Source organism: Tinamus guttatus, unplaced genomic scaffold (genome assembly GCF_059628265.1).
Source record: "Tinamus guttatus ecotype Peru unplaced genomic scaffold, ASM5962826v1 Tinamus_guttatus_pri_ptg000492l, whole genome shotgun sequence".
Taxonomy (NCBI): domain Eukaryota; kingdom Metazoa; phylum Chordata; class Aves; order Tinamiformes; family Tinamidae; genus Tinamus; species Tinamus guttatus.
This window is the reverse complement of record NW_028289026.1, coordinates 3,275,535-3,301,453: the sequence shown is the minus strand read 5'-3', so window position 1 is coordinate 3,301,453 and position 25,919 is coordinate 3,275,535. Positions and strand designations below refer to the sequence as shown.

The 25,919-nt window shown below is 41.4% G+C and overlaps 1 protein-coding gene across 1 annotated transcript in view; it reads right to left on the bottom strand.

The window, feature by feature from the left end:
• The window catches only part of FER1L6 (fer-1 like family member 6), a 79,269-nt gene extending 53,604 nt beyond the window's left edge, over positions 1 to 25,665 (bottom strand). The window contains exons 1-7 of the mRNA XM_088533336.1: positions 25,580 to 25,665; positions 9,966 to 10,048; positions 6,808 to 6,934; positions 5,702 to 5,756; positions 5,478 to 5,609; positions 4,714 to 4,776; positions 924 to 1,002 (exon numbers count right to left, since the gene is read on the bottom strand). Of these exons, the coding sequence (XP_088389462.1) occupies positions 924 to 1,002; positions 4,714 to 4,776; positions 5,478 to 5,609; positions 5,702 to 5,756; positions 6,808 to 6,934; positions 9,966 to 10,048; positions 25,580 to 25,665 (625 nt within the window). The remainder of the gene's footprint in view (positions 1 to 923; positions 1,003 to 4,713; positions 4,777 to 5,477; positions 5,610 to 5,701; positions 5,757 to 6,807; positions 6,935 to 9,965; positions 10,049 to 25,579) is intronic.
• Positions 25,666 to 25,919: the final 254 nt, after the last annotated feature.

Genomic DNA, 25,919 nt, shown 5'->3' with positions numbered 1-25,919 from the left:
CTTGCATTCAGACATTCACACTAACTCCTTGGCCGTCCACTCATGTGTGTAAAGGAGAGGGAAGGAGAGACTGGAGCGAACTAGGCTGCTCTGGGATCTCAGTGATATGATCGAAGGAACTTTCCTCAGTTCCAGCCCTCCCGTAAAGCCAGGTGCAAAGAAATATAGGGCAGCATTAGGAGACCAAAGCAGTAGCCTCCTCACTACAGTCACACTGTTTCTCTCTATTTACTATTTCCAGAGCACCAAGAAGAGAGTGGTCTGAATGACGCATTGCTCTTGACTTTAGATGCCATGACTGGTTGACATCTATAACGTCCTAAATACATCCATTCCTGTAGAATGAGAAAAAGACCTTCAGTAATTAGGGAAGAGAGAAAATCAGGTATTTTATGGCTAGCTGTGAAAACAGGCAGGGGCCCAAAAGGGCTGTGTGAGGTTTAAAATTTCAGAAAGTGCTGGGCAGCTCTGAGGATGGCAGGTCAAGTGGAACCACGCTCATCTCTGCTGTGTCCTTTTTTTCTCTCCTCATCTCCAGGTTCCTTCCACACTCCCTCTCTCTCCTACCCCAACACGGTTAGCAGACTTTCAGCCACTGCATCATGACCAAAAAGGGTCTGGCTTCCTAAGCCACTCTGACACCCTAAACAAAAGCCAGTTTTGCAAAAGTGGCCTCAGACCCACATCCAGCCAATGGGCAGATTTTCAAGGTATTTTCACTGCTGCTCAAATTTCAGAAATTTGGCTGCTACTCTGCCAGCTAAATACAAAAGCAACTCTTCTGAAAACCTTGCTTAGCTTACCATGGGACACAAATCCTAATTATCTAATAGGTAAATCAGTGCAATTCCCTTTCCCCTACCTCTCCCCTCCATCCCTGCACCCTTATTTAGCAGAAAAGAAAGCAAAAAGGTAATGCATACCTGGCTGGCTGTATACTGTCCCCAGATCTACTTTAAAGGAGCCTATCAACACACTTCCGATCAGTTTGTTATGCATAACCTGTCAGAAAAGGGCACATTAATGACTGTCATTCTCTTTCCAGTCAGCATGAGAAAGAACAATACAAATAGTGATCACATTTATTTCAAAGAGAATAAGCAGCTGTGTCCAACTGCAGCCAAAGACAAATGTGCAAATCCAGGAAAGTAGCAAGTATTTGAAATATGATCTTCACCCAATTCTTGTGCCAATTTAGAAATCACTAGAGCTGGAATCTTGATCCCAGGATCAAACAGACTGGGTACAAGATGGACATGTCTTCAGAGCAGATGCAGTTACATTATTCATACTGATGCTTTTAAATAAATCATAAAGTACCTAAACACACGGGGTATAATTGGTTCCCCACAGGCCGCATGAATTATATCATTTTCTACACAGTAGCTACATTTCCATATAAACTGAGTACACCCACAGGAGAGAGAATTAAAGTGTTTCTTTCAAACGTTTCAGTGTGCACATAAACCAAGAGACTCAGTTTTGATTTGCCATCACACAAATGTAACGATGTAGATGTAAATGAGTACAAATAAGATGGCAAGCAGGCGCTATAGAATCTGTCTTATTATCCTTCTTGTAAGCAAAGGAATTTGAATTAATTTAATTAATAATTTTATGAAATTATTCCTGTATCTATATACTTTTGTGTCTGGCTTTCAAATACATGCTTTCAGATTGCTGTGAATAAATGCGTGTTCATTCTAGTTAAATCCAGTTCATAGATTTAACAGAAGCCAGCAACATATCCTAAGAGAAGATTTGCTCTAGAACCATATTTTTAAAAATAATAGACATCTCACCTGGTATGAGAATGATTTAAAGGTTGAAACCCAGTTCTCGTTTGTGGAAAAGTTTCCGAAAGTGGAGTGACCCTTCTAACAAACCTCGGTGAAACTGCAAAGATGAACTAAACCCCTGGATCCAAGGCCACAAGAGCTAAAGTCAATTCCTGGAGCCAAACGCCCCAGCCTCTGGAAGGATTCACACCCTGTCTTTGGACTTGCATGTCATGGATACAGGACTTGGTGGGGTTTAGCTTTGAATTTATCATGGGATTTCATTCTGTGCATTTTTCTTTTAAGATCAAGAGATATATGCTCCAAAGTGAAGATCGCAGCCACCATCACCAAGATCTACTGGAAAACTCAGAAGACTGCCAATTGCAGTGCTGTGTCGTTTCCCATTAAAGAGCTGGGGCCACTGTGGCCTTACGATTTAAGGATTGTGCTCATTTGTCCTTTTCAACTCCTCACCTTTATGTGGAAAATGTCTCTGGGATTGAAAAAATCAAGAGCAGACAAAGGAATATTTTGTTTCTGACACTACTATTGAAAATAAAACTTAAGTGATGTTTGTCTGGAAGAGGAAGTAGCGTGACAGTGAAGACCCCATGTGCTACCACTGCTCTTCTAAAGCCCTTATCCTGCCAGGACCCATCAGGGCACCAACCTCCTTCTGACCAGGCTGGACTGGAGCCCCTGGGAGAGGGAATCACAAAGACTCCTGAGTCCCATCCTGAAGCCAAACAAATTTCCATCTTTGGAGAAGCTGCACAGAAATAGGAGCTCACCCAAATCAACCTTTTCCAACAGAAAAGAATCGTAGCCTCAAAGAGGGGCTGAGGAAATACCTCACTACTTTTGTTAGTGCTCTGCATCTTTCCAGGCATCTCTTTTCAAGCCAACTTTCCATACAGGGACAAAGCAGGTAAGCATGGAGCTTATTGCAAACTCTTTTGTCTTCCCTGACAGGGAGCAGCAGATTTACATCATGCTTAAAATTAAAGGTTTACATCATTGCAGACTTGATTAAATTTTAAAAATGACTAAATGATTTTCTTTGTGTTTTCAAAATGAGGACAAGAATGAATAGTGAGGACAAGAATGACAGAGGTTTGGGACGGAAGAGGCATCAGAGTTGTACTACTACATTGCTACAGGACTGCTAGAATGCACTGGAAGATATTAATTATGAAAAAAGTCTATTCATTAGCAGTGATTGAGGAGCAGAAAAACTTATTTTCCCCTCCAAATGCAGAGTTTGAGTGCAGCTAGATTAACTGCTGAACTGATAAACAATAGTTTGATGCTCTTTTCATTCTCCTTGAGCTTCCAGGTACAGATTTTTTCAGATACAAATTCCAGATACGGGGTTTGTTTTCATGGATTAAGTGAATTCAGTGCCTGAATGACTGCTAGTAATAGAAGCTGTCAGTCCTTGCTTCTTCTTAAGTGAAATTGAGGCTAAGCAAGTGCTAGGAAACTTTCCATCCCCAAGAGTTCCCTTCCTTACCAGCACACATTTACTCACTCATTTGTTTCTATTCCCTTATTGTTTTCTCCAAAACTCTGTTCCATGGTACAGAACTTGCTGTTTTCAGTAGTATATAGGAGTATTGGACTGGGTTACCATTTCCTTTAAAAATGTAATTTTCACCTAGGATCCCCAAACCTGATGAAACTATGCTGATTTATACCAGATAAATCTGGCATACTCCCACCTACAGCACACTTGGAAAACTGGTGTTTTCACTCGATATATATAAGCATTAGCAACAGAATCTGAGATCCAACAGACTGGCCAGATCTTGGAGAAATGTCTCTACAGCCCAAAGCAGCGACACTTCACAAAGATTTAATGCCTTTTGCCTTAGAGCATTCCTGATCCTAAACATGCCAGAAGCTCGGGGTCGTATGTTGTGATATAAGCCATGACTGTGAGACGGCACCCCTTCCCATGCAAAAAGGGGAACCCAATTTAAGCAAGAATGTCAGAATTTTGTCGTCAAGAAGAAGCAAAGATCTGCAGATACCCTATGTAGGTATGAATTTTATTTCTGTGCATTTGAGCTGTGCATGTGGCACGGCGGCTCTGAGTTAAGACTTTCACATATAAGCTGTTAATTTACTAACAGAACTAAACCTAGTTGTCCAACCTGGCATGTGTAAATGAAGGTGTTTGATCTGTGTAGCAATGAAGTCATTTAATGAAATGCTCCACAGAGCAGGTACACAGTAGCCGTCTCTGAGGAAGATTCACACAGATGCCTTCCTATAGCTCCTATGCGTTGCCTGGCTCTACCAGGTTGGCACAAACCCTTTCCTGAATCTTCTCAGCAGTTTTTAGGGGCTTTTCTAGGCAATAGGTTGACAAAAGCTGTGCGTGTATCGTCCATCAGGACTCCTCCCCTGGGTCTGGACTTGCTGCGAGCACTGGGAACAGCACTGAGCGCTCGGAGCCCCCTTCCTAATTAACACTAAAATCCCCGGAGAGCACCAGAGCCACTGCTGGGGATAAGGGACTTGAAGATTTCTAGTCAGAATCCACATTGTGTCTGAGGAACAAAGGAAAACCAGAAGTTTCAGCTCAGCAATCCAAAATACGTGGCAGTTTGAAAACAAAGGTGCTGTTAAACAAGGTGAAGTTTTTCCCTCTGCTTTGCGGGTTGCCAAGCCTGCAGCAAAACAGCACTCCCAAAAATGCACTGAAGCCGCCCAAGGGTTACATCCCTTCGAACTGTTGCCAGCTGCCTTTCCTCCTTTTAATCTTCCCCTATCCTTTCCCGTTCTTCAATACTCTTCATGCCGACTTTCTAGCATTCTTTGCACCTTAAACTATTTGTCTTTTTAATTAGAAGGAGAATCATTTAGAGCCAATGTTACACAAATGATTGATCTTCACTTACAGTGTTGAGCTTTCCTGGATACTTACAGAGATGTTGATAATTTTGTCGAAGAGGAAGACTTGCGGCCCAACAAAGTCAAATACGAAATACTGTGAGAAAACAGGACAGAGGATCAGAATCACCCTGCTGCTGGTAGCCAACACTGCCAGCAACCCAGGCATTACTGGGACAACAGTGGGCACAGCAAACACCTTTCCCTGCTCCTGGCTTGTCCTCATCATGATCAGGAACTGTTGGCCACCATTCAGCCTCTCTCCTCTTCCTGCATGGTTCCTCAGTCTGCACCTGGCTGCATGGTGCTGCCATTGGCAAGTGCCCCTGGAGCTCATTCGGCATCAGGAGGAAGAGTCAAAAGGGACAGGAGGTACTCAAAGGTCCAGAGGAATGTTTTGTTTTAGGAAATGTTTTGGTCTCATTTATCACCAGATGGGATAAGGAAGCTTCAAGAAGACGTTCGAGTAGGGAATCCGTAGAAGGAGAAGGTTACTGATCAGTTTAGAAAGATCTCCCAAATGAATCACATAGAAAAATGCTGTGAGGCAGCAGTAGCAAAGATGTGATGTGGAATCAGGATAGACAGAGCTTGAGAAGACAAAGCGTAAAGAGAACTAAAACCAAGGAAACTTTTGCCTGCACTTTACCAAGCTTAAAACTTAGGCAGCTTCTGGATGTACCTCACTGCTCAGATATGTAGGTGCTGCCTGGCTGGTCCATCTCTGTTCAAACTACGAGGAGATGATTACCACCCAAACCATCAAAGAAAACACTTTTTCCAAAACAAAACACCTACCTCATTGTAAAAAGGGGCATTTGTGCCTTCCTTTACTGTCGTTTGCTTTTTCTCATCACCAATTTCTATGATCACCACAGGGTCGATGTTCTCACCTATGAGCTGCCTGGCCTCAGTGATGGTGATGGCAATCTGTGGGGCACAAGGACACCGTGTGCACTCCTGGGAGTTCCAGCACACCCAGGAGTTGTACAGGTGCATCAAGACCCTCACCCCACACTCACCTGGTAGTTCTGGGTTTTCATCTCCTCTCCATGAATTCTGGGCACCAACTTTGCCCTGTTTAAATCACAAATTGGATTATTTGGCTTCTCTAGAAAGAAGCAGTGTTTTGACATGCACTGAAAAGACTTTGTGTCACTAAGCCTGTATTGTCTGTGGCAGGTAGGTTTGTTATGGACTGTTAGACTTGATTTCACCAGCAATCACTCTAATGCCATCACTGGGACATGTAGTCCAAGGACTCAGACTCATGGTTGGAAGACAGTTGCACAGCAAGTCGAGTCACAGGAGCTGCCCGTGGAAGTGACCAATGCAAGTGGAAAACAATGCAAAATAACTTACTCCTCTTTAAACTGAAGCAGGCTACACTGTGTTTGCTTGTCCTTCTCAGGAGCTCAGAACACGTGCAAGGACACTTACTGCAACTTAGCTCTGAATCCAGAAATTTGGTAAGCACAACAGTTTGCACCCAAGCAATTCTACTTGTCACTGAGGGCAGCACCCAGTGTGTCTTTAAGCTTTTCTTATTGCTTATTATGAACATAAAAAGAGGATGGGAGGTTCTTATCCATTTCACATAGATACTTAACATGGAAGAATTTGGTATCGCTCCTTGAATACTGAAGGATTTCATACCAGGATTTGCATGACACATCACTCCAGATCTCTATCCAGCTCTCACATATTTGGTAATGGGGAAATGCTTTGAATCCACATAGCCCAGTGCTGTGTCCTACATGGGAATGATTTCACCTACTTATCCCATTAAATCTGACTCTATTCCTCCTCCCATATGAACAGTTACACAGACACATTGGCTCCTGTCCCCTTTGGTTCATTTTCATTAGCAGCGCAGTTCAGGCTCTCTCAGCATCCATTTCAATCTCTCTGCAGTGGATAGCATCTGGTGACAATCTGTCTTGAGCTGATAATATTTTGCTGACAAGTACATCCCACTCTGTCATGTGGAAGTACAGGGGTGGAGAGATCAGCACTGTCAGCAAACAGATTTTCTGTCAGAAGATGTATTGCTCTGTGGCAATACCATTCCAGAGAAAGACAGAAAATGTGTTTGGGAGGGTATCAAGGAAGATATGTCAAGCAGCACCTTTTCCTTTTTGGGCTTAAAGGAGGAAAAATACTGGATGATGCGTCATTGATCGTCAGGTCTTCCTCTCCTTCTTCTTGTCTTCTGGGAGTTTCATGGTGAAGATTTTCACTTGCATCATGATCACCTGGTGAATAAAACAATCAAGAGAAAAAAAAACCCTCTGTTTGCTGCTTGCAAAAAGCTAGCCTGTAGCACAGCAGTGAATTCAGCAGCATGAGCTGAATATATTATTTATTTGGATGTCACAATTAGAGATACAGAAGTGGTTTGTGCTGTGCGGCACTGAAAACAGTAGCAGTCCCCTTCTGTGCAGACATATGCTCTGTATAAACCGTGCCTGCATCCCCTCTCTCCATCCCATTTGAACCCACACCAAAAACTTGCACAACAGAGGCACCCGACTATCTCCTCTCTCATCTGGTAGAAAGATGGTGGGGCAGATTATTGCTGTTTTTAGCACATATTACTTTAGAGCAATTAGCCTATCATTTCTGGTTATTGGATCCTGCAGTCCCTTCCAAATGACTGAAGAGGAGCTTAGGTGGAAATTATTTCTCCTCTTTCCCTTTTGTAGAGATGAAGGACTGGAAAACCAAGCACAGAAAGAGAGAACTGTGAGCATGATTCCTACGATCGCTTGTACACAGCTATAGCCAGATCAGATGAATTGCTTCCAGAAATGCCTTTTTATGTTTTTCTTGACTGTAAAGAGGACATGAGCAACTAGCTCAGATGTAGACATCCACATTATTTGGCCAGGAGAGCACTCTCCATGTTGCTCTGTTTTATCCTCTTGGTCCAGTAGAAATTCTGCCAGTGTCTCTGTCCCTTGCCCAGTGTGTCTAGGTTCAATGCCTGTTTTAGGAAGAGAGCTGTATGTTATGGGTAAAAGTTTAAAATTCATTTGTAACTCATTTGGATATTGATATCTATAAACAGGAAAATTTTAGTGACTCTGGACATGGTCTAGAAAGTATCAAATGGTATCCACCACAAAAATACCCAATGGGCTTAGGTGACCCTTGGAGACATCCCTGCATTAAATGAGTGAAGGCACAACCAAGTACATTTTCTGCTAGTACCCTATGACATTGTACTCCAACCACAAACCTAGGGAAAGGGTTATAATGGTGCTTACCTATCTCTTTGCAGAGATGGAGATTTAATGGACACTTAGAAACTGTGGTGATGATAGCAAAGAACATGGTACAGGAAAACTCGCTTGGATTTCTTCATTATAGTTCTCATCAAGCCTGGATGCATCTCTGTCTTTTTTGGCCTGCCTTCCATAAGCCCCTGCGTGGAGGCATATACTGCAGGAAGGTACAGACAAATATCCTGTGCTGAAAGGTAGCCAGGCATGAACCAGCTCCAGACAACGTGTCCTGCTGCCCCATTATGTGCAGCTGTGTGGAAGCTGATATAGACAGCATCTCAAAGAAGCTCATTGCACTACCAATCTCATATACCTTCTTGCATGTACTCCGACAGCCCCTCTGGCTCGTGTCCAGACTTCAAGGACTTTGGGAGAATGAACTTGTCTCCTTATCCACATAGGCATAGCCTGCTTTTCACCCCTTGAGGGCATAGTGCCCATCTACAGACTCTGCAGATTTGCCCTGCATTTGTAGCACCATGTTCCCATGACTACCTCCCACATCCTATTTATTCTAGAGCAGAGTGTTTGATTGTAGTCTCGTAATAAGCTCTATTATTTGCTTTGTAGGCTAAAGTAGATAAAATTTCCAGCCCAGCTGGGACCAGGCATGTGTCAGCATGACGCGCTGCCAGGACCAATCTTTGTAAGTTCCATTTTGTCTTGATTAAGATGTAATGTCTTCTTAAAGTTTCTTTCCCTTTAAAGCTGCATTTTTCTAACATTTTAACACTGGAATGTGTTTTTTCCTCAATAACCTTGTGCATGTTGTGCCTCACTAATCAGCAGGAATTCTCCTCCTGTGTGGATCAAGAGCAGAAAATGAAAAGGGTGCAGTGAGTAACCGCATTCCTGCGTATGTCCCTGGCAGGTGAACTAAGCCCAAAACCACAATCAAGACAAGAAACAACCAGTAATTTATTTATCTTTGCTATATCAGACTCTTAAACAATAAAGACACTACTGAACTATATGACGATGCGACATTAAGACATCAATCTATCCAATGCTTCAAAGACATAATCATTTAAAATAAAAGGTTGCAGAAGTGTGGATGCTTATAAGGAAGATTGAAGCAATTAGAATACAGTGTACCATATAGAACATGGTATAGCTTATTGAGTATAAGATCATAAACTCTAAAATATCTGTAATTACAAGGAAGTTTAGTGATATTTAGTGCTTTTCTCTGCTCCAAAAGCCCAAAGCCCTTCTTGCTACAAAGGCCAAAAGATAATCGTTTTGAAAGTATCATCCTTCAGCTAAACAGTGCTTATGACACAAAATAAGTATTCTGTTTCTGCACAATATTGGCAGGTTTATTGCAGTACTATAATTCATGGGCTGCACTAAACACACAGGAGTCCCTGCTTTAAAAGGCCCTATGAAATCTGAGTCAAAAGACTGCAAGGCAGAACTGCATAAGGGAAATAATTTGCTCTGGTGACATACCAGCGCGGTGAAGTGTGACAGCAGGAGAACTGTCCGGCTGGGGAAGATCAACGGTAGTGGGAGAGAGCAGGAGAACCAGCAGTGCATTCAGAGGAAGAAGCAGGAACCTCTGTGTGCTTGGTGGATATGCAGTTAGATAAAGATAAAAACCAAGCCCTTGCACACTCTTAAGAGAACTGCTGCTAGATAAAGCTTGCAGCCATCACATACTGCTCAGGCTCTGCCATTACGATTCCTAGCAAAAACAGGTCTTCTGGATGGAATTACATTCCTGCAATGACTTATCTGTCTTTAGAGCACGGAAAAATCTTTCAAAACCTGTTGCCCCTCTGTGGGAAGATCCAAGTTAAAGTGGCTGTAACAAAACAGCTAATGCAGAAGGAATATGCTCTCTGTTATTTGGGAGTGATGAGGAATTTGTTGCCCATTTTATCAATTACTAAGGCAATAGCCCTAAGACAATTCCAGTATGTTCACTGTGAAATTAGGTGTAATGTAGTCCCTATCCTGCTCTCACCAGATGCAGTGCTGATTCATGAGGCCTTACCCAGTGCGTCTTTGTTTGCAATGGTTAACCCTTTTTCACCTTTCTTCTTCTTCTTCAGCTTCATGCCAGCAAACAGCCCCTTTCTGAAAAAATAATGAAAAGTCATCATTTCCATACCTTCCAGTCCTTTTCTGTGGTGGAATCTAGTTTAATTCAAGGATCTGATAAGCAGGAGATTTAATTTTCCACTGAGATCATTTTATTCTGATTTCCCTCTTACATAAAGCAAACAAAGGCACATTCTGGTTTTGTGCTTCACCTAATTTTGTTCACTTTAAAATCTGGCAGCACACAGGGGAACATACTGAGAGAAGAGCTGAAACTTCTTCTCTGACCAAGAGGCAAAGGTAGGAAATCCATGATAAGCTCCCAGTCTTGTTGACTTCCCACCACCACAATTCTTCTGCAGAGGCCACAAATAAAAGCATCTCACAAATAACAAGCTCCAGGTCAAAAGCAGAGTTCCAGTGAAATAAGATAAGCGTAAATGTGTTTGTTTAAACTTCCTTTGTAATGACACCCACTGTGCTGGGGCCATCTCCACCATAAAAGCTGTTTTAGTTTTTTAAATTATTTATTGCTCTTTTTTTTTTTTTCTTACTTGCTGCTCTGGGAGCTGGACAAGGGCTTTCTCCTCAAGCTGCTTTCAGGCCTGCTTCACCCCAGCATCAGTTATAGCTACCACCAAATTCAGCTTTTCTGCCTCTCTTTCCTGCTCCAGTCACTTCTTCCTAAGCTTGATTAGGGAAATAACTCATCCAAAAAAATGACCCAGTTATAAAGCTTTGGTGAGGATTTAGCTGGATTATTTCTCAGATCATGCCTGGTTAAAATTACATTCTTAGCCTCATTAAGGCTTTCTTAGTTCCTAGTTCACCCAGTTTTGACCTTAACACCTTGCCACATGCCTACCAGGCTTGTCCAGGAGCAGGGAGTTTTCATGAGGTGGGACATATCCATGGCCACAAGTGCGCAGGTTTGATTACCAGCACATTTTTTTCCCCTATCATTAGAGGAATTACATGCCGAGACTGCTGTCAGAATAGAAATGAACTTTTCCATAAAAGTATCAAGCCCAACTAGCCCAAAACAGCAGGCACCTATGAATTAAGCAAACCTGACAGCAATCAATGCTCAAGCACATGCAAACTCCAGGTGTGCTTAGCTCTAAAGAAAAAGTTATTGATAACAGGAAAGGAAATCTGATAATTCTAAATATCCTGTTCTATGTAAACAAATTGAACTGAGTTGTCAAGTCCAAGCGAAATGTTAGCAATGCTTGGCTTTATAGCCAAGAATGGACAACTTCCATACAGGCTTTATGCAAAAAAAAAAAAAAAAAAGTTCATTATACCATTATATACATAGGATTTGATATAGAAAATCCCCTCCATTCATCCACACAGGTCTAAGCTAAGTAAATGGTATTTTCACGGAATTGAAAGTATTTTTCCTTCACAATAGGGACAATCCATCACCTTAATACATAAGCTGCTTGTCATCCAGTGATAGCATTTGTGCTCCACGGATTGTGCCAGAGCACACAGGTAGCACCCTTGATGTGCTTAGAAAAGTCATTAAAACCTTTTGAGACTGCTCTATGGTTATTACTTTCCTGACAGAAAAAATGTTCTTTTGGAAAGAAAAAAAAAAAAAAAAGAGTAAGCTTTCTCTGAATTTCCCCAGAAGGTGTTTCTCTGTGCATGGTGCACACTATCTATATTTTTGCCACAGTGAAAAGCAAGCCGGAGAGTTAGTAAGATCTTCTTGTTGCCCTCAAGGAAGAAATACAGCACTGGGAGAAACCAGGATTTCAAGAGGATCCTGAACAGACTGCATGGGGTACAAGAAAGTTCATTCATCTCTTTGATGTATGGTGAGGTTACTGCTGGGTAGCACAGTAGCACTGACAAGAATCAGTGAAGGTTTGCATGATACACAAATATCAGGGAATCACAGAATGCTTGAGGTTGGAAGGGATCTCCAGAGACCATCTAGCTGTCCCTCAGGCAGGGACACCTAGAACACATTGTTCAGGATCACATCCAAGCGAGTCTTGAAGATCTCCAGAGGAGACTCCACAACCTCTCTGGGCAGCCTGTTCCAAGGTTCTGTCATCCTCAGAGGAAAGAAGTTTCTTCCTCATACGGAGATGGAACTTCCTGTTCTATTTTCCTTCTATTCCTTCTATTTTTACTTATACTCATTACCCCTTGTCCTGTCACAGGGCACTACTGAGAAGAGTTTGGCCCCATCCGCTTTACATTCTCCCCTCAGATATTTATACGTATTGATAATATCCCTTCTCAATCTTCTCTTCTTGAATATGAATAAGGATTTTGTCCCTATCTGGAGCCAAGAAGCTAATTCAAGATATAATAAAACAAATTCATGACCAACGAGAAGATGGGAGAAAGGTTCCTACAGGCTAGTGAAATGCTTAGCTTGGAGGTTTCCCATTTAAATTGATTGATTAGAAGCATTTTAAAATCAATAATCTCTTCTAATCAGGAACATTGCTTAATACAAATGGGACTTATTCTAGCAGCTTACTCCATATAGGAACAGTTTCTTAGATTGTAAGAAGTCTGGAGTAAGGACAACTTCCTTCTTTTGCGTATGTACCATGGCAATACGGGTCCTGGTTTATGACCATGGATCATTATGTTTCACTGATCTTTCCCTGATAAAACAAATAAGTAACAGTGAGACCTGAGCTGTACAACAGCTTTTGATTGCACTCAGACTGCTGGATTTGAAGCAGTGATCTAGAAGTACAAGGGTCCATTTTCCCTTATCAATGACACAGACCTACTAGGTCTCTGAATTCACTCATTTTCATACTCATCTCTCATCATGATTTATTGATGGCAGCTTTCATCTTTCCCTCTTTAGCATTCCAAAAAAGAAAATTTTTTTATGCGCTTTTATTTTCATTTATCTGTCCCTTCATAGGCACTTTATGATCAAATCTTGCTCTGCATAATGTTCTCTCAGTTATCATCTAATTGCAATTTGCAGTCTAATTTAAAGGAAGGCTAGCAAAAAAAAAAGCATTTCAGACTCGCCTGCAGGAGAGCAAAAGAATCTACTTGAAGTTTTTCTTCATTGTTTAAACTTAGTTTCTTCTTACAGAATAATGTTCCAAATAGACGCTGTCCTATAAAAATTAACACAGGATGAGAATACCTTTTTGCTGTAGGAATAGTCAAACATCATGTATTTAACCTTCAATTCAGGACGAGGACCAGAGACTTCATCACACTACCAGCAGGGAAGGGATTCATCTCATCTGACCTAGAAGTCTACCTCTACCATCCTAGGTACCTTCACAGTCAGTGAAGAGAAATGGGCATTTCTAGGGTGTGGGTTATCAAACACGTTTTAGATATTTACTGTAGGATTACAGGAAACACATTTCTCCCTCTTGGTTATAAAGTCAGAAGAATAACCTGAGCGATAAATTCAGGCATGTAGTCTAACATGCATATAGGAAGAAATAACCCCAGGCACCATACAGGCTGGGGCAAATCACCTGGAAAAGCTTTACAAAGGAAGATTTGGGATCCTGACAATCACAAAGCTGACCATCAGTGTGCCCTCATGGCAAAGTAGACCAGCAGCCTCCTGGGCTCACGGGGATCGTATTAATATCTGAAGCGAAGTTATAAGGAGGCCAGGACCAAACTCTTCTCAATTTCTATCATGCAGGAAATTCTGTCTGAGCATAAAAAAATACTTTTTGTATTAAGTATTGTCAAATACCAGAATAAGATTCCCAGAGTAACTACGGAGTCTCCATCCTTGAAGATATCTAAAACTTGTTCAGATGTGGTCCTGAAATGTGCTCTTGTTGGCTTGGCTTTGAGTTGGGGGATAGGAGCAGAGATCCCAGAGACCCCTTCTAACCCCAGCTATTCTGTGATTTTGTGGTTCTGGAGATCCTTGAAACAACAGACTTGGAAATTAGCCCTATTTTACCTTGGCACCTCCACAGACCACCCAAAAGTCAGGTGGGCAGCATGAGTGACCTACCACCATGTTCCTGGCAGCAAAGAATTCCTACCAGGGCAGATGCCCCACTTTTCACACAGAGTCCTGTCCTCATCGGAAGACGCAGTTTCAGTAAACTTTTTGATACTATCAAAATGATTTTATTCTAGGGAGGATCAAACTTTTGTGCAGCTCAGATCTGAGCCAGTTCAGTGCCTAAGGCCTATAAATCTATAAGCAGAATGACTGCCTTTACATCCAAGAAAATGTTAGAAATCGAAGAAACAGGAGAAGTACCCTTCTGCATTTTCACAGATGAATGTAGAATTTGTTAGATGAGTCTGTACATGCAGTTTTATGTCTCGTTAAAATTCTGCCTCTTTCAATAAAATTAAATTTTCCATAGAACTTTGCAATAGATCAAACACTATGCATTGGGGAATTAATAATTAACTCCACATGATTAGTTCTCTTTTTGTTGAATAAACCCAAATGAAAAGAACATACTTTTTTTTTTTTACTGTAAAAATGTAAGAAGGACTCTTGGCTCCTTTTATCACTCCACAATATAAAACAATGAGGAAAATTGAAAGGAAAAGTAAATTATCTCATCATTTAAACTGATCCTCTAAATGATAAAACACAATATTCAAAATATGAAGACAAGACTTCAGAACAAAAAGCTTAATTAGTCTAAAACTATAATGTAAGCACAACTCAGCTATTATCTCGTTTGTGCTAATAAATGAAATCCCATGGAAAAAGTTATTGCATTAAATTTAATTGTTGCAAAGAGCTGAGCAAAACAACAGTTATATAGTTGGTCAACTGGAAAGCAAGAAGCACCTTAATGGCCAATTAACAATGCATTTCATTTCATGCATTCTTTTTGCAGAATTACCAAAGTCAAAGGAAGATTTTGGCTGTTTATTAATTTATCTCCTTTGCCAGTGCAGGACTGCTTCATACAGCATACTGTCAGGCACTCTGTCCAGATTCAGTAATCAGACTCCCTGTATTCCAAAATCCATTATTTCTGCTGCTCTTCTTTCATAGTCCAGAAGAACTCACTAGCTATATTAACTCATTTCCATTTTTCTTGATTTCTCACTGATTCCTGTATTTTGACAGGTCCAAGGATTTGTAAGAGAAAATCTTCAACTTCTCAGAGAAGATGGATACACAATTTTATCTGACAAGCTGCTATTTAAAATACTTACGTGGAGCTTGGAGTTTTCACATCTACATGATATTATGTTTTATCTAATCAGCATGATATTATGTTTTATCTAATGTATTAGTATCTCTAACTATATCAGCAATGGTAAGTCAAAATTGCAAGGTGAAAATACGCTGGCCAATATTATTTATACACTAATTGTATACATGCAATAATGAGCTTTATACTAACTATTACAACTTGGGAAAGAAATGTTATTCTCTTTGTGGATAATTCTCTGTAGTACTTCAGTGAAATCAGATGTTAGAAAAGGGATAAGGCCATGAAAAACAATGTTATATGCCACTGAATTGGCTACTGCACGTTGCTCCAAGCAGGTATCTCTCAAAAAGAATAAGCATTTGGTCATGGGCAAAAAAAAAAGAGTTGATAAAGAATAGATGATAGAGAAGGACAACAAAAACTGTCAAGGGGACGAAGGAGCTGTCTTATGAAGAGCAACTAAGACAATTGGGACTCTTCATTTAGAAAGGAGACAGCTAAGAGAATATGGTCAAAGTTCATGAAATGAAGCTGGTGAACAAGGTGAATGCAGAACTGTTCCTTAGCAAATCCCGCAGCTTGGGAGCTAGGAAGCATTTGATGAACCAGATTATAAATACCAAAGGACTTACTAACACTCAGAATAAAACATTGTGGATGCTGGGGAAAAGGATCACAGACAGTGGCCAGGCTCATGTTCTCTCCCTGAATATCGCCTCTTTTGATGGAGACAGAGCAGTGCTAGATGGATGCTGGGTCTGACTCTGTAGAGTATTCCTCATGTTCTAGTGGTCCTGAATCATAAATATCAGATCTACACATTGCTGAATCATTTAGCAGTCGTGTTGGACCTGGCTCAGGAATAGGTTCGTAATCATATTTCCATCAAAATTATTCAAACATGCAATAGAAGTTTACACCTAATCCAGTATTAAGCCTCACACTGCAAAATTAATCCACTCTTGGAACACATTTAAACTGGGATGTGAGTTTATGTCCAATTAGTCCTGCCTTGTATGACCACCACATCCTTGATCAGGTTCTTGGATTTACTATCTCATCTACCTGGAGCTGAAGGGCAGTTTGGAGTAATAAATGACATGGGGAGGATGAGGAAGTGTTTGCAGTTTTTCAGCCTGAGACCACAAAACAGGAGCACTGCATGAAATTATCATAAAACAAGCTTGAAAGTGAAGAATGAAAATGTTTTTCCAAAAGGCACATAACTCATAACACATATTGCCAGGAATAAGACCAAACAATTCAAAAATGTTTTGGGTCAGTGTATGGAGCTTGTTGATAGGGATGCTGAACGACCATCCAGCTCAGAAACTCCCTGACCGCAGGAAACTTCTAATATTAGAATCACTCAGTTCCCATTTGGAATTTCACAGACGCTTTCCCCGAGTAGAAACAGGGAGTCAGAAACCACAGTTAAGCAGACCTTACTCAGTTGTTCCCACATCCTTAGCATTTTAATTCAAAAGTACTACTTCCCTAGATGCTTTTATACGCTGATTAACTAAAAGATAATCTGAAAGAGGAAATACCAGGTTTATTCAAGCACACTCTGCACAACTTGTAATTTGAACCTTTTGAAGCATGCACAATTCTTTCACAAATGAAAATAATCTCAAAACCTCCAACAAGACTTAGGGGACAACAGAGCAACAGCAGAAGCCCTCTGCAAATGAGGACCACCTACCAGAACATATAGCTCTGGGTCTTTCAAATCCTGTCCCTCCTGCAGAAAAGCAACTGCTTTTTACTGATATATTTAGCATTCTGATAAATTATAAGTCATGACAGCAAAGAGGCCACATCCTGAGCAAGGGTAAATCAAAGGCTGTACTCCATAATTATTGTTAAGTCAGGGCACAAAGGCCGAGTAATGGACGTAATAAATACGAACACATGCACCCACGAAATAAAAAACACAGTTACTACACACAAGGGGTCTGTTTCTCTTGTTCCTGCACCTCTTACAGTCATGCCCCCTTTCAGCCATCAACTGCTGGTCTGAGAAAATCTTGCCTTGAAATTGAAATTACTGCAGAAAGCACCAGGCAGTGTGGAATAGATAAATACAAGCAGCAGTAATGACTTCTGCTACAAACAATTAAGCACTAAATGGCTTGTTTATTTTCCTTTTCTTCAAGAAGTCTTTAAATATGATTAGCTGAATTTAAAATCAGAGCTTGGAAGCCTCCTCTATGAGCGTCAGGCGTACCTGTGGGACTGTGGTGTCGTTGCGGAGGGCTCCATCCTGCTTGGGAATGCTTTTCCTCCAGCAATTCTTCCCTGTTACACTGTGAACAGACTCTCCAAGCTCATATTTCTATTTAAGACTTGTCCACTTGCATGTAGCAAATGTAACGCCTGGTTAGGCGAGTCGGTAAACACTGAACCACAACCAGGAATTCTCCCTGGGCAAACATTAACGCCTCTCATGTCCTGCAGCGATCTGCAGGAGCGTGCCAGCGAGCCGCACGCTGCCTGCCCGTGACATCTCCAAGCTCAAAGGGCACCAAGATCCTCATGCCTACCACAATACCTCAGAGGGGGCGAGCTTTTAGACAGACTGTGCAATGACTCTCTGGAAAGTTAGGCCTTTAAGTGTTTAAAGCTGAGTGGGCCACTGTGGAAGTGGAGGCATCTGATCTAACCAAAATTTTACTCTTCTGCTTTTTGTGTGTTGGTTGTTTCAAGTAATTATTCTGGAATTCAGCACAAAGCATTGACTTCAAGTATACATTTGAATATTTACAGACATTACAATTAGCATTTATGTATGCATATGCAGTTGCAATTTAGAACATCTTTTCATTTCTCACTTTGCATTTTCATCTTTTTATTTTCTCACTTTTTTTCCAACTCGGCTGCCACTACATTCCTTGCAAAGAGCAGGTTACAGAAGCAAGAGAACTTCTTTGCTCTGCCATATCCTCAAAGACTATTTTCTTTTTCTTCTTAACTTTTTGTGATGCAAATGAGAAGGAAGTCACCCATTGAATAGGGAGTCTATTAGCATGAGGCTGAACACTTTTTTAAGGATACCTTTGGATTTATGTACTCAAATCCCAGTAGGTTGAATTCATCCTTCCCAAATTATATCATCAAGTTCACTGTACTACTGAGGTTCATAGAGCATGTGAAGCATCTGCAATTTTACTCAAATGAGAAGTGCGGTGACAAACAAAACCTCGTTAAGAGCTTTTAACCCAAATGATCGGCTAAGTTCAAAATTCTGTACAGTTTAATTTCTCTAGGGCCGCTTTTGACAGCTGGCTGCCTCCAAGGGCTCATAGTACCTGCTCTGTGCTGGTTCAGCAAGGGCCAAGCAGCCAGCCCAGCTCCCAGGGAGCTGCCCTGTCCTCCCTTAGCACCAGGTGCACTCGTGGTCAATTTGAGCAGCTGGACAAGTCTCTGTTACAAGGAGAAATTGGTAATTAAATCTCATATAATTCTACTTTTTAAAAAGCGCATACAAATCGCATGTTCTGGAGAGCGGAACAGGAATTTTCTGTTTGCCTTTCCAAAACCCACACCTAACTCGCAATTCCTATGCTGCCTTTTGGGGGTTGTTATCCTTTGATTCTTTTTTCCGATTTCTCTCCTGCTGTTTCTCACACAAATAAGCCATCATCAAAAAAATCAACAATAATAATGAAAATGATCACCTGCACATGCCTAAGCTTAGGGTTATGAAGTGTGCCTGTGCTCTAGGCACTTTTGCCATCTAGTTCCCTTAGAAAACTTCATAACTTCTTCATACAAAATGCCAGCTACACTGACCCTGACAAAGTGTAACAACTTATACAGCAGCAGAGTTAACCAGGGAGATAGAGTCCAGCGAGACTTGGCTGATGCACCATATAGCACTGTCATTTTAAAACTCATTCCCCAAAATTGTTTTTAAAGCACTCCATTTCCCATTGAAATCCTAAACATTGTGAGCAGCACACAAAAACTCTCAGGGGAAGCTTGCTCACAGCCTGGTAACATCCAAGAAAAGGCCAATATCAAAATTTAACTTTCAGGACTTCCAGCCATGTTCTCTTGCGGGGCTGAATTCAGAAATGATTCATTACCAATATGGGGCGGTTTCACTACATTACCCTGAAATTTTCATCTGGATAAGCTGAACTGGCAACTCTGGAGGCAAAAAAAGCTGCCAGGGGAGAGGCAGTCCCAGAACCCCAAAATCCTCTGTCAGTAGCTAATGAGTTTTTGTCACTAATGCCCTGGGAGGCAATGCAACTTTGCTTGCTGCGGATGAAAGCCTCCGTGCTGGGCTCCTTGCATGCTAAGCCATACAGGTCCCCAGTGTCCCCTTTCTTAACTGTACAAAACTTCCCAAAAGATCTGCAACAGGTCAACAAGTATCTCCTTTAATTCTTTCTTTTGCATAGGAAATGTTTTCAGACTTAGTAAACTTTAACAGTCCAGGCTGCAAAGAGGAGCAAACCAACCACATTTGCAGGTTTTCATTGTGCCTGCCTTGCTGAAGGGCTGTGCCTGTGTCCACCCAGATTAAAAGATGCAATCTTGAAAGATATGGACGGATGGATGACATGGCACATCAGTCCATGTGTCTCCAGACTGGTCTGCAGTTGGTTTGAGGAAGAAGTCCTATCGACAATTTTATGATTCAATAAAATAAATAGCAAGGAAAGAAGACAGAGATATCTTCTCTAATCATTTCCAGGTGGAGATATCTTCTCTAACAATTTCCAGGAAGGATCACAGATCTGCTTTGCCCTTTGCTATCCTTTCAACAGTAGTTTCTGTTCATGTTTTTTAAAGTTTACACGTCCAGGGCTTCTCAGCAATAAGATTGTCTATATGTGACCATGTATGCACTGAAATAAATCAATGTTTGCACAGCACCTGGGTAGAAAATCTTGTCCCAGGAATTACTCCTTTAATATTGCTTTCCTTTAATAATTGCTTAAAAACTGAGAGCCATTATATGGAAAGTGAAATCTGAATTACTGTAATTGCCCCATGCATTATTTCCTTGCTCTGATAGCTGCTCACAGAGCAAGCTGTGCTTGATTTCCTCTCATCCTGTGTCAATCTTCACTAGTGAGATTAAAATTCTTCAGGATAGAGACTCACAAATCCTGGCCCAAACAGCTGGTTCCTAGTCTCCAGATGCTGTTGTAGCAGAAGCAATGAAAAATGTCCCCAGAATAACGCTGGCTCTTGCTGACATTCAAAGACAAAGTACCCTGAGGCATGAGGATCTGCATCCTACCATGGGAGCAAGCACCACAGTAAGCTGCAGAAGGGTGTTTTTATTTCATTTTATGAATCTGAGGCTGGATACAAAACTCATATTTACGAAGGAGGCGTTTGCAGAAGCTGCCCGATAAACCGGGATGGGAGTTGTGCCCAGCACCGTCATGAGACGGGCACTTGTGTAAAGAAACTGCAGAGCTTACATAAGGGGAGGTTTTCAGCAGTCAATATGTTAAGAAAGTGACTCAGCCCATCTTCTGTCATGGAAGAGCAGGCCAGTCCTGGGCTAAGCCAGGATCTGTGGGGAAATAAACGGGTCTAGCAGTATGGATGGGTAGACGAAAATGGCCATATGGAGTTTACTGCCAACCTCACTCCTGCCACATCCAAAACTGTGATGTAGCTTTGGATGGCAAATTCAGTTAAAGGACTTAAAATATTCACCTGTCCCATGGGAAGAACATCCGAAGACTTCAGTGTTGTTAGAAAAGTGCTCCAATGTAACCTGAAGTATTTATAGAAGGGCCTGTGTATCTAAATAAAAACTCCCTTGAGCAAAGTGCATCCTTGCAACTAGAAACCAGGCACTCAGAAATCAGCATGTTTTGGTTCAGCTTTCTGGAAAGGCTGGGAAACATTGTCCTCAGTCATCTCTGAACTTGTGAGGGAACTGATGCTTTTTGCTCTGTGGGTGCTGGCCTGGTCCCAGCTGGGCTTGCTGCTGCCAAATGTGGGTAACTATAAACTGAGAGTTAATTCTTGTTGTACTATGTCAGAACACGTCCCATAAATCACCCACTGCTGGGGAGGCTTGGAAGCATTGGAACAGTGTTATCTGAGAATAAGTAATACTTTGGCAAAAAAAAAAAAAAAAAAAAAAGAGAGACGCTTAAATAGGCCATCTCCTCAGCAGGTACAAATTGGAGCATTATCTCAGTGACAGTGTGTCCCTACAAATGGGATAACTGTAATTTCTGAGGGAGAAAATCCATGTGTCAAAATCCAGGCAGAGGCATCTAGGTAATGATCTGAATGAAAACAAGTACAGAGGTCTGATAGAGCCTTATTTAAAAAGTAGCATATGACTTTCGTAGGTGATGCTTCAGAGCTGATCATGAGCCGAGACCTTTGAATCCAAAGCACCCACAGGAGACCATGCCCATACTTTTCCCGAGGCTCCCACAGCTCTGATGGACACATTAGAGGTTGGCTGGCAAGGGCCAGAGAGCCAGAGCCTGTCGACAGCTGTAGATGCTGGCTGGAATTGAGAAATGCTGCCAGGAGTGTGTTTCTTACTGAATATCAAGCTGCATTAAAAAAGATGTCAAATTTCAAAAACAAAATAAATGCTCTGTGAACGTGAAGAATTACATTCAGTGTCCCACCCAGTGGGACAGTGATTTTGCGCTTTATCAAGCAATGTCATCTTTAACTCAGTCTTTTTGCCTTTGCTTTACTAGCAAGTAGCTCAACTACGCAACTTACTTCTTTTCTAGGACCTTGTTATCTTACAATACTCCCAACATAGTCAATCTTCTAGTTTCCAAAGACTTTCAGTGAGAGTTGGCAGCAAAATGCTGCAGAGCTAGGATGAGAGAGAAGTAATTAAATCCCATTTGGATGGACTAAGTGCACTGAGAGATATAAGGTTTGGATGCAGTTTTGGTGATCAGTCCCATGTCAGATGTTAGTCTTGTCAGGGTTTGCACTAAGCCACAGAGATCGACCTCCTCTTCCTCCCTTCTCCCATCCACACATCTCCAGTCATCAACAGCTACCTGGGCTCTGAATGCAAAACATCCTCTGGGCTGTCCTATTTTATACCAAACGCTGTCAGCCCAAATTGGATTCAAGGACTGATACACCACCAGTCATTCCCTCACCACGGACAAGCAGAACCATAAAGTACACCTCCAGAAGGAACGCTCTGTCTTCTACTCAAAACAGGGCTCTGAATTTTTCTATTTGGAGAAGTGGCCCAAAATTGTGGCCAACTGATACAAACCACCATGGACTTTTCAGCAGGGATGTGTTAATATCAGATGAATCCCTTCTGGCACAGGAAAAAAACCAAAAGAAAAAAAGCACCCCTATTATACAAACTTTTTCTAATTTCTTCACTTTGACCTTGGAAAAGTTGTATTTCCGCTTGTGGAGTCCAGAACATGTACAAAGACTGAACATAGGAAGCCTGTCAGACACACTCACGGGCCCTGATGGGCAGCTGTGGCAGATGAGGGACGGGGCCAAAACTACCACCAATTTTTGAACACGTGATGTAATTCCACACTTACAGCTGCATATCTATAAGATCAAAATCATCATTTTTGCACTGCCTTTATGCTTGAAACACTCTCTGACTTCCTACTTCCCTGCAATCTTACATTGCCGATACTGGACCTCTTTTCTTTTTAAACCTACTTTTCCATCGTAAGACGATTTTAATTGTGCCTGTTTCAGTCACAGTCTGCGTAAGTCACAAAATAGCTGTTAGCCAGAGTAAAAGACACTGTTAGATAAAGAGGAGAGTAGCAGGTATTTCTGGTATCTCTTCAAATAGGAATCTATTTTTTAGAGTGCTAAATTTTCCCCTTTTATTCAGCTCAGTGGGGCTGTGAAATGCTAGACTGTAGAAGTCATATCTTCTAGAACGTCTTCTTGTTCAGGAGATCTTTCAAGCTAAATTTCAGTATGATTTTAGGGGGTTATCTTCAGATCAAATTTGTCTTTTGAAAGTCTAGATATATTAAGTTTAAACTGGACATTCTATGAAATGGCTGGTGCTGCAATCCTGGAAAATTTAAGATAGCAATCACTGCAGGATGATTTGTTTTTTATTCTGGATATCCTGTACCCTACCAGAGCAAATAAACCCCTTCATTCTTTGGTCCTGAACTAGTTACTCCTGACTAGGAACTAGTCATAGGAGAGAGAAAAATAGTATCACACGTAACGTAATTATTTGGAGAGCACTAGATTTTATTTGTTAAAATACTCTACATTAAAGCATTAGATTATTGCCCATGCCAAACCCATGGGAGCTTCTAGAGCACTGTGTGGGCCAAGGAACTGCTGCCACTCAGCTCCAGGCAACCAGGATGCTGAGCAGGTAAGTAGCAGTGCTCTGCCACAAGCACGAGCTCCACACTAACTCTCATGAACCTATTACACTGGAGACTGCAGAAATGTCATAGGTTTTACAGAAATTTAGTTTCCATTTGGTGCCAGAAAATTGAAACATATAAAAAGTGCAACCTGCCCGGGCTTTCCAAAGAAAATCATCCAAAGCACCTTGCAGATAAGAAGGCTTGAAGGTTTTCCAGACAAACAACTCTCTGCACTTCTGACATAGCCATCAACATCTTATCATCGATGGCTATCAGTCCTTTAGTGTGCTGGAGTTGGAAGGAAGCTGTCCAAAGACTGTATAAAATGATTAAAGCACCACGAGTACCTCAGATAAACATCTTTATATCTTAATATTTGCTTCTCATCTATCTCCCCTGAAAGCAGCCTGCCTTGACAGGGTGCAACTCATTTGAGTTTGCTCTTCTGGAGGATGATTCACCCTGTGTCAATAAGAGAACGTTTGGTTGCCCCAAGCAAACACTGTCTGTTACTGTGGTAATCCTCAATAGGTGATTAGAAGCGTTCTTAGCATCAGAGAAGGGAATGACCAGTTAAAAATAGCTGTCTGTATAGTCTGGAGAGCAATCCTGAGCAGGAGAGCAATCCATGCTACGAGTCCCCTTTGCATTCAGATACGGCTCAGTGCTAAACTGACGGGAAATAAAATGTCACTGCTGCATGCTTTGGGATTGTGAACTCCATGTCAGCATCTCGACCTTGTCACCTGGTTCACAGTGAAGAGAAAATGCTGAAATATCAGAAACTGTTGAAAGCTGTGGTCAGACTCAGCTCAGTGTCCTATTTTCAAAGAAGAAGAAAATGGAATTAGCTTCCTCAAAAGAGATCATATCTGCAACCTTTATGCTTCAAATTTCACTAATATTTTGCTGGAATCATTTAATAAAGAAGAAAAGCAAGCAAACGTGAAATAAGATATAGATTATTATAATAAAGAAAAATTGTTGGAGGAATGACTAATGTGCCTCTTTCTGTAAAAACACATAGAGAATTAATGTCCTACTCATATTACTCAGAAGGAAAGCAATTCATCACTGAAGACATTTACTATACCCCCTATTTTGAACACATATCTTCTCTAGTACAATTGGCTCACTTTTGTGCTGTGCTCTCTAGTAGAATTGCCAAGCAGTAATAAATAAAACTATTGTCCCAACCTTGAAACAAAAATCACCCATCGTGTTTGCCTTTAATGGGGTCAAGAAAGTGATGGTCCTACTGCCCATCAGCAGTCAGTCTCCCTGGCAGGCCACTGAAGAGAGAGAGCCCTTCCAGACAACATCGAATAGCAAAGGTTCAACCAGGATTATCTGAATTGTCCTCAGGAGGAATCATGTCCTCCTGTGACAATACAAGGAGCTTGGCTTGTATTTAATATCTAAAATTAAGCCGTGTGAATAATCCCATCCAGCTCCCAAGAGACTTCCTAAGGTGATAAACCATTTGCAGAAGAAGGCACTTCCTTTTGTTTATTCTGAACTCACTCTTGAGTAACGCTGCAGAAAGAGCTACCTGATAATAATTGCATTTTGTTTTTTCCTGAGGATTTCACATGGATTTGCAAGGGCAAGCATAAACTCATTTTTAAAGATAGAAAAATCAAGGAACTGAAAAGATAATAGCCGTACAGAGGCTAGAATATAAATCACAGGGCACGATTCCTTTCTGCTTGCCCAAATGGCAGGCTTACTGGGGACACAGGTAAAGCACGCGAATAAAGTGAGGAATGAAGGCTCATCTGGGCTTTAGAAAGGGCTGCTTATTTTTGTCACAAGCTATGCACTATAGCACTTTGCTTTTTTTTTTATCTTCCACAATTCACCACTGCTGATAAATCCCCAGTATGAGCGAAGGAACATTAGCAGAAGCAGGGTGAGAAATGAAGAGCGGAAGCGCCTGTTTGCTCTCAGCGGTGAGATCCTGGAATCTCTCTCTCGTAGGAGTACAGAAAATTTCCGATCCCTCTGCTGTCAGCAGGGATACAGCAAAGCCTGATAGCTTTTCCTACCTGGAGTTCTTCACAGGAGACTCTTCCACCACAGCAGTTTTTCTGGCGGTGGTGGCTAACTCCATCTGCCTGCAGACCAGGGGCATCGTTTAGTGCCTCGCACAGGTCCAACTGCAGATGCACTGGATGGTTTGGAAGAGGCACAGTCAGTGTGAAAAGGCTTCAGACAGATGACTGTGTTGTCTTGAACCTTAGCTGCAGGGAATGCCAACTAATTTGACTTAACTTGAACATCTGTCATTGCAGACTAAAATGAATCAAATTGCACCATATTTTCTAAGAGTATATAAGACCAAGTATACAAGGCCAGAGTTATTACTGATGAAATAGAGTGTGTGTG